The 8,597-nt window shown below is 45.7% G+C and overlaps 4 protein-coding genes across 4 annotated transcripts; 3 read left to right on the top strand and 1 right to left on the bottom strand.

The window, feature by feature from the left end:
• Nucleotides 1–881: 881 nt before the first annotated feature.
• Nucleotides 882–1,100, top strand: AK88_03573 (uncharacterized protein; the record flags this gene model as incomplete). The annotated part of the gene is made up of 1 exon (XM_012481184.1): nucleotides 882–1,100. The coding sequence occupies one exon, from the start codon at nucleotides 882–884 to the stop codon at nucleotides 1,098–1,100; it is 219 nt and encodes a 72-aa protein (XP_012336607.1).
• Nucleotides 1,101–1,233: 133 nt separating this feature from the next.
• AK88_03574 (uncharacterized protein) lies at nucleotides 1,234–1,812 on the top strand (the record flags this gene model as incomplete). Its single annotated transcript, XM_012481185.1, has 1 exon — nucleotides 1,234–1,812. One exon carries the CDS (start codon nucleotides 1,234–1,236, stop codon nucleotides 1,810–1,812), a length of 579 nt encoding a protein of 192 aa, XP_012336608.1.
• A 705-nt stretch (nucleotides 1,813–2,517) lies between these two features.
• On the top strand, nucleotides 2,518–4,238 carry AK88_03575 (uncharacterized protein; the record flags this gene model as incomplete). The annotated part of the gene is made up of 2 exons (XM_012481186.1): nucleotides 2,518–3,628; nucleotides 3,760–4,238. 2 exons carry the CDS (start codon nucleotides 2,518–2,520, stop codon nucleotides 4,236–4,238), a joined length of 1,590 nt encoding a protein of 529 aa, XP_012336609.1.
• Nucleotides 4,239–4,865: 627 nt separating this feature from the next.
• AK88_03576 (AGC/PKA protein kinase) lies at nucleotides 4,866–6,463 on the bottom strand (the record flags this gene model as incomplete). The annotated part of the gene is made up of 5 exons (XM_012481187.1): nucleotides 4,866–5,264; nucleotides 5,408–5,567; nucleotides 5,735–5,919; nucleotides 6,076–6,233; nucleotides 6,340–6,463. 5 exons carry the CDS (start codon nucleotides 6,461–6,463, stop codon nucleotides 4,866–4,868), a joined length of 1,026 nt encoding a protein of 341 aa, XP_012336610.1.
• Between the last annotated feature and the right edge of the window lie 2,134 nt (nucleotides 6,464–8,597).

Consider the following 8,597-nt stretch of genomic DNA (forward strand, 5'->3'; position numbering starts at 1 on the left):
TTTTTTTTTTTTTTTTTTTTTTTTTTTTTTTTGAGTACTCCCCGCTGCTTCGCTGCAGCGCGAACTTTTTTTCCCCCGGTGAACCCTATTTTTTGTAAATGCCAATTTTGCAGATTCGCTTACCCGGTTTGGCGGCTCCCCAACGGGAGGGAAAAGCCAGTGAAGAAAGCGCGCACATATGTATGCAAACGTTATTGTGCAAAGATATGTGCGTGCCGCGCTCAACACACAGGTGATGGTCTCCGCAGTCCAGCCAGTGCAAGTCGACTTGGAACGACTACCGACCCGAAAAGGGACAAAATAGTCTCCACCTTGCTGCTACTTATTTTATTTTATTTTTTTTTCCTCATCCCATTTGACACAAATAAGCGCTAATATATTTTTCAATTTCCCATTCGACACTTCCCCACCGCTGCTGTGCGCACTTGGGGTGTTGCTATTTTTTTTTTTTTTTTACGTGCTTTTATTGCATTATGTCATTTTATTTTATTTTTTTTTTGCTACATGCGAAGAGGGATTCCACACTCCTGTTGGTCACCTTTTTTGCATAAGGGATAAACCTTTGCAACTCTCTTTTTTTTTTTTTTTTTTTTTGTATCATGAATGGCTGTTAATATGGGCGTCCCCTGTTGCTCGTGAAAAATTTTGCAACACTCGACACGAATATATATAACGAGTTACAGTGGGATGAGCAACCAAGCCGAGCTGAAGTGTTCCAGAAGAGGCACCTGCAAAAGAGGGAGAATAAAAGCGGCTCATCATTCACAACGGGCATAATTTCCACGAAAGCGGCTTCCAATGCTCCAAACACAGCGGTATTTTATAAACACCCGCCAAACCGCCCCTCCTCCTCTCTCTCTCTCTCTCTCTGCTGTTGCAAAATGTCGGCGCTGTTTAACCTCGAGTCCATGATCACCGTTATCATCCTCTGCATTTGCACATGTACCTACCTGAAGCCGCGGTTCCCTAACGTCTTTGACAATAAGAAGAACGGCTTCTTGGGTACCCTCGGGAAATTCGCAGTCATCGGGGACCGCCTATCCCTATACGTCTCCTTGGCCTGTGTCATCCTGGCCTTCGTCAACCTCTTCCTGCGCTAAGTGAGGAGAGGGAAGCGTGAACAAAATCACCAGGTGAGGCGTAAAAAAGAGGCCTAATGTAAATACCCCCATATTGGGATGCCCCTATATAAATTGGCTACCGCTGAGCACCCCTTACCCACCCCCTCCAAGCATGGACCCATTCGACATACCACCCAACCAAACACTCTACGTGAACAACCTAGAGGAAAAAATAAATGTTAAGGATCTCAGGGACCTGCTCTTCGAATTCTTCTGTCCCTATGGAAACGTACTAGATGTTATTATAAAGAAGGCCAACCACTGCAGAGGGCAGGCCTTCGTCGTTTTCAACACCATCGCATCCTCCACCCTCGCATACAAAAACTTAAAAGGGAAGCTTTTCCTGAACAAGCAAATAAACATCAGCTATGCGAAGACCAAGTCCAGGATTGTAGAAAAACTTGAAGGCACGTACAAACCAATTACGAATTTCAAATCCTCAACAGGATACGAAAGTAGAGCCAACGTCTTCACCCTTTTTGTTCAAAACCTTCCAAATGAAATCAATAAGAATGCTCTGGAGATTCTCTTCAATCAGTACCCTGGGTTTTGTGAGGTCAGACACATCCCTGGTAGGAACGTGGCCTTTGTGGACTTCAGCTCGTACCAGAATGGGGAGGTTGCCATGAACGGCTTGCAGAGCTTCAAGGTCACCCCCCAGCACTCGATAAAAATTTCCTGGTCCAGCTGAATTCACCAAGGCACGAAATGGGCACCCATCGATTTTCCCCCCCTCGCATGCGCATGCGGAAGCGCTCCGGCAAAAACACGTGCACACAACTACCCACACATGTTTTGTGTACACCTATACGTAATAAAAACTGCACCACCACAAACAATTTATTTATTTATTCCTTTTTTGCTTTTTTTTTTTTTTTTTTTAATCCAACTGGCGCGCGCAACGCAACCCAGCTGCGAACCTTTTTCACAAACCATACGCTAAACAGCATCGTACCTTAACGGTACTTCAATTTTTTTAAAGACGCAAAAATCTGCCACGTGTTGATTCCCCTGGGTTCATTTGAGAAGCCCACGCAACGAAGCATCTGTCCACACCAAAAAAAAATTTTCTTCATCTTCCAGACAGACGTGCAGCACATCCCCAAGGGGGAGCATGAATCTACATCTCCCTCCCCAAATGTAATCACTCCAAGTTTGTCCCCTTTGTAAACTTGCTCCTGACAAAACTCCCTCGATACAAATGTGAGTCGCTTCTGAACCAGGCTTGGACAAACGCAAAACTGCATCCGCACAGAAGCATTCTTAACGTGTGATGGGTGCGCCGGGGAAGGGCCACATGTGTATAGGTTCCTCCATTCACACATTTTCTTTACGTAGTGACCCACGAACAGGTAGTAATTTATATATATTTTTTTTTCATTTCTTTGCCATTCACATGCTGTCTGGAGTGCAAGTTCAGCTGGGCAAAAACGGAATATTCCTCTTAAACAACCTGTGCGAAGGGCTCCACCTCAGCATGCGGGACGAACCCCTACGTCCCCCCTTCTGCGCCACGAGCGCACACAGTGAGGCCAAGCGAAGAACCCTCACATATACTTATGAAGATTTTAAGATGGAGAATGAAATTTTCTTCAACTCTCATGGAAAAATGAGCAACATATACAATAACATACTAGGTGGCAGAAACTACTTTGACGGGACTGACGCGATTGATAATGAGAGCAGAGACAGGGGCTCTTCAACACATTCGAAGTGGAGAGCCGGGGCAAGTGCTTCCACGTGCAGAGATGGGGAGGAATTACTACAACGCGGCGATGAGTACGCGCGGCCATCGGTCGAGTCCAACCAAGAAAAAACCTACCGACGGCCTCTGAGGGAGGAGGAGACTTCTTCACTCCTCCATTACACAAGTCGATACAGCAGCATGTGGCTCTATTCAACCCACCAGAGGGTACATGGCACAAGCTTCACCAGAGAACATACAAAATGTACCATTCAAAAAAGGAGGAGAACCTTGGAAAGGTGCAAAACATTTAAAATGAATAAAAGATACACAAATTACGACCCGCGTGTCCACAAGAAAAAGCATAACAGTGTGTGCCTTAAAAGGAAAAACAAAAAAGAAGTGCCACGGGGTACTATCACAGGGCAGCTCAACAAAAGGGACATCACATTGTTCGCAGACCATCCGTTGAAAAATTTGAGCAATTTTGAAAATTTCTCACCTTCCATCCATGCGTATTGTAGAGGAGAGAGTGCACACATGGTCTTGCACCGTGAGGAGGAACACCTAGAACAGGTACTCCCATCAGAGGATACACTAGACAAACACAACAAGGACAAGTACCTTCAGTACATCTCCCATACGATAAAAAGACAAGAGAGTAAAACCAGCTGCTTTGAAAAAAATGCAGATCGGATACTCGATCTCGTGGAACTTGTGCTTTATAACAGAATGAAGGAAGCCTTTTTTTTAAAGGAGAAGATCTGCGACAGAGACAGATATAAAGAATTGTGTCCCCATGTCTTCTTCTTCAACAACGATGGTAATTCTCCTCTGCATCCGTCCCGTCGATGCGGTGCAGTGATGACGAGAGACACCCCCCCCCCCTGTTTTCTAACCCACGCTATATATATAATAATGCTAATCCACACCTCTGCCCCTGCACACCCTCAGACGACCTGATTGAAACGATGGACCGGAAATGCCAATTCTTGCCCAAGGTACCCGCCAAGGAAAATCTCACCACCTACCTAGGACCTTCCCCCTCAAGCATCTTCGGACACCACTACTACATGTACAAATATTTTTTCAAACTTGTTAAGGTACACATAAAACTGTACACATGGCCCGAACCATATGACGCGAACAACACTGTACAAAATAAAAGTTTGAAGAATGTCAACTGCTCTGATCTACTATATAGTTACAAAAAGGGAATGGATTTTCCATGCGGGAATGATATACGAAGGGCCACCAAAGTGGACAAGGAGGCGAAGAGGAAAAAGAAAAAAAAAAATTTATTTCCTTCCCTCCAGCCTCTTCCTACGAGAGAGGACAAGGGGGAGATGAAACACACGGAATACATAACTGTGAACAAAATTGCACCCGATTTAATTTACCTTTTAAATTATAAAAATGTGACACTCAGGTGAAGTTTTCCCCTCCTGCAGTGGGAGAGTCACCCAGGTGGGCAGTCATATTGGTAACCCCCCCTTTGCTGCATATACATAACCCCCTTGGGGGTGGTGTGGCCCTCTACGAAGACCCCAGTGGTAACTTCTTTTTTTTTATCATGTCCTAAACCAATCGCAACTGTATATCAGTTTGTTTTTCCTTCCATGGTGTTGAAGCATAGAATGGGGGGAGTCTACAAGGGGGAGAATGTTGCATACAGTGGGGGGGAAAACTTGGTTTGGAGTAGCGTGCCATCTGCCCACACGTCGCCGCATCGTTACTCAGGAAAGGGGTTATCACACACCTCCTGATCAATTCTCCACGCCACGCGAGAGGTTACCTTTCCCCAGAAAGCGACTCGCCACGTCACACGAACGGCCACTTGGTCCCCCTTCAATCGCTTCCTCCAGTTGAGACAGATATGGACAATTACGACGGGGACACGAAAAAGTCGTTCGAATTGTGCATAAAGACAAAAACAACGGAAAAAAAAAAAAAAAAAAAAAAAAAAAAAAAAAAAAATGTGAACTAGAACGAGAGCGCAACGGGGAAAAACCGAACGAAAGCAAAATGGAACCAAAGCAAAACGGAACGAAAGCCACCCCCTACCAGTCAAAGAAGGGGTCGTTCTCGTTTGTAATTTTATCCGCAATGGTTAAGTCCTCCTGAACCCTCTCAAAGTTGGAGGAGTCGAAAACATTCTTGTACTTTGGCTTGTAAGGCACGTCTACATTTTTGTGCAGCAAGCTAACCCAGTCGATGTTACCAAACCACGGGTGCTCCTTCACATTCTGAGCACCCTTCTTGAGGTTTCCGTATCGCTTGGTTAAGTCATGGGACAAAAGTTTCTTCATGAGATGCTTGCAATTCGTGTCTAAGAATTTAGGGAAGTATATTATGCCCTCCAGAATTTTCTGGTAAATCAACAAGGGCTCATTTGCGTAGAAAGGGGGACACCCCACCAGGATTTCATAAATGAAGATTCCTAGGGTCCACCAGTCTGCCTGCACAAGGGGGGGAGAGGTAACGAGAAGTTTTTGGTTTAACCAAATGTATGCGCCAGGTGTGTCAACGTGGGTTGCGCAGCAGAAGCTACATCGCGTGTGTATTAGGGGGTGTGGGGGAGGATGCCCCACTGTGCACTAACCGCTTTGCCGTGCCCGATGTTGAGGAGGATCTCCGGCGCAATGTACTCAGGGGTCCCGCACAGGGTATACGTGCGCGTGTCCACAACTTTTGCGAATCCAAAGTCAGTCATTTTTATGAACCCATCCTTGTCGAGCAGTAAGTTTTCTGGCTTCAAGTCTCTGCTCAAGTGAGGGGGAGGGGGGAGAAGCGATCATGATAAGACAGGTGGATGGACACACGTGGGGGTGGCTTCTCGTCTGTGTGTGGGTAGGGGGGGGGGTATCCCCGAGTGCATCGAAAACCACAAACGAGTGCAAATTAAAACTTCCACCCCTAGCGCACCCACCTGTAAACTATATTTAAACTTTGGAGGTACTCAAATATCAACACGATCTGCGCCGCGTAAAAGCACCCCACGTCATTAGGGAAGCGCTTGTTTCTTCTGAGGAAAGTAAAAAACTCGCCCCCAATTACAAACTCCAACACAAGGTACAGGTAGGACTCGTCCTTGAATGACCCATACAAATTGACCTGCAGGGGGGACGTGCAGCACATATGGAGTAGTGCAGTTGGAGTAGCGAAGTTGAAGTAGTGCAGTTGGAGTAGCACAGCTGAAGCAGCTACGTTGAAATAACCCCCGTTCGCACCGCTCTCTCCGTTCACGCTTCTCCCTCCGCTCCTCCTTACACAGAACGGGTGGTTGATGTAGTTGAGGATTTTCCTCTCGGAGAAGACATGGTCTACTTGTTTCTGCTTGATGATTTTGCTTTTCTCAAATCGCTTGATAGCCACTGGGGGGAAGTCCTCATTCTTGTACCTCGCGAGAATCACTCTTCCGAAGGAACCTGCGCAAGGGGGGGGGGGGGGTGTTCGGATCAGACTATGCAAAATTGCTCACTTGAACAGATCGCTCAATTGGCCACCTTGCCCCTACGCCTGAGGAATCCACACCTGTGCCAAGAGTTCGAATGAAATTGAAGTCCTCATATTTCATTTTATTTTCCCTCTTCGACTCTTTAGTGCTTCCACTGTCCTTCTTCTTGTGCAGCTGCAGATTTTTCAAAAACTGAATCATTGTTAATCGGGTGGTGGAGAAGAAACGGTGGAGGGACAAGCAAACGCAGCGTCGATGTGATCAACGTTCGGGGCTGAAAATGGTGCAGCCGAGTCAGCCAAACGTCAGCTAGCGGACAGCGTTAAAAAAAAAAAAAAAAAAAAAAAAATACAGCTAGCTGTAACACGGCGAGGTGTGACAAAACAAAGCAAAATGAAATAAAATAGAACAAAGAAAAACAAAACACAGCGCAGCGCAACCAAACAAAAGAAAAAAAAAAAAAACGCAGCGGAGCTCAGAACAAATCAAACGGATGCAACTACGCAACAAAAAAAAAAAAAAAAAAAAAAAAAAAAAAATACACATTAAGGAGCGCCTTCCAATTCTTTCACTTAACGTTGGCAAAAAAATGTACAACGGAGCGTCCGCCACCGGGTCTCCGTTTGCCCCTGCTCTTCCCCCAGTACGCACCAATACGCTTGCGCAGGTGCCTTTCCCCCTTGGCAGTGGCGCAACGAAAAATTTCCCCAAACGGACAAGTCCTAACAACCACACCATTCAGCGCACGCGTGTACATACGAACTGCCTGTTTTTTGTATATCGCGCGGTACAGCTGCCGCAATGGCTGTTAGCATGATTGCCACACTGGCTGATGGAATATTTGCCCTCCGCGGGTCCCACCCATTTTGGACAGACTCCAGGTGGAAGTTGCGTGCGCGTAAAACGAAACAAAATAAAAGATGCAGACTGGGGACAGGTAGTGGGGGGACCCAACCATATGCGCGGCCACTTAAAAAAACACTTACACCTATTACAACCGCATGTGTATGACCACCCCCTTCCTGCATGTAAACTTTGTTCACATGTAAAAATTTGCTTTGCCCTCCCCAAGTAGTCCATTCTGTGGCCCAGTTTCGTGTTGTGCTTTACCTTGTATGGTTTGACTGCCCTGGGTGGCTGCCAGGTGGGCAAGTAATCACTGATGGAAGGGGGGAGGGGGCGCAACTAATTAACTCACATATACCCATTCACATGTGTGTATATTCCCATGCGGCAGTTCACTCTGTCCGATGCACTACACAACGGGGGAGGAAACAGATTGACGAAAGACACGCACGAAAGAAAAAAAAAAAGGGGGCAGCCACTCAGTGTAACGTGTAGGCCTGCATTGCTGTGTGCTCTTGTCCCACACTTCGTGGCGTCATCCACCACAACACAACACCACGCAATATGGAATACGACTCAGCGCGACGCTCATATCCAGTTCGCTCCTCTTTTTACCTTCTCGATGGCGACACGGCGGTCTAACTCGCTTCTTCCTTGTCCAAGTGCTCAGATGAAAATGGAAGAGGCTCAGAGGAGTTCCCTTCTTATCACTCCTTACCTTTACACTTCATTCAAAATTAGGACTTTTTACGTTTTTTTTATTGAAACGACGCAAGAGAGACACTCTCGAGGAATGTCACATGAACAAGTCTCTACTTTTTTTTTTTTTTTTTTTTTTTTTCGCTCAAGTGATGGCTTTCCCCGTTCGGGCTAACGTAATACAGCATAGTTACTCCTGCGTTTTGTATGAATTCCTTTTTTTTCTTTTATATCATGGCTCTTTTGTTTTCTACTTTCCCTTCCACTTTTTTTTTTTTTTTTTTTTTCTGCAATGCGTTGACATCAGTTGGTTCTCGTGCTGCTTCGACGGAGGGTTAGGTGACTTTCCCCAAGCATCAGTTTCGCACGCACATGTGCATGTGTGGAACCACAACCTTGAAAGGTGCAAAACTGATTCAGGGGGGAACTGAAAAAAAAAAAAAAAAAAAAAAACTACTCAAAAGAAGCAAAGGGAAGATGAGCAACGGAGGGCTTGTCCAAACCAACCCTGTCTTATCATGCGAACCATTTTTCTCATCTCCTTTACACATGGCTCATTTTTGGCGTCCACTCGTCTTTCCGCGCTCTTCCCTTCCTTTTATGTTCCATCGCACACGTGTGCCTACGTTCAAGCCTTGTGTAGGTGTGCTTTTTGTTTTTTTTTTTTTTTTTTTTTTTTGGAGGAAGGTGCGGTCCTTGACACATCGGACTGATTGCTCTCATGGACGCTACATCTGTGGTGTGCTTTTTACTCATTATAACGTAGTGGCTTTAAGTGTTATCGCTAAAA

This window comes from Plasmodium fragile (genome assembly GCF_000956335.1).
Source record: "Plasmodium fragile strain nilgiri unplaced genomic scaffold supercont1.42, whole genome shotgun sequence".
NCBI lineage: Eukaryota > Apicomplexa > Aconoidasida > Haemosporida > Plasmodiidae > Plasmodium > Plasmodium fragile.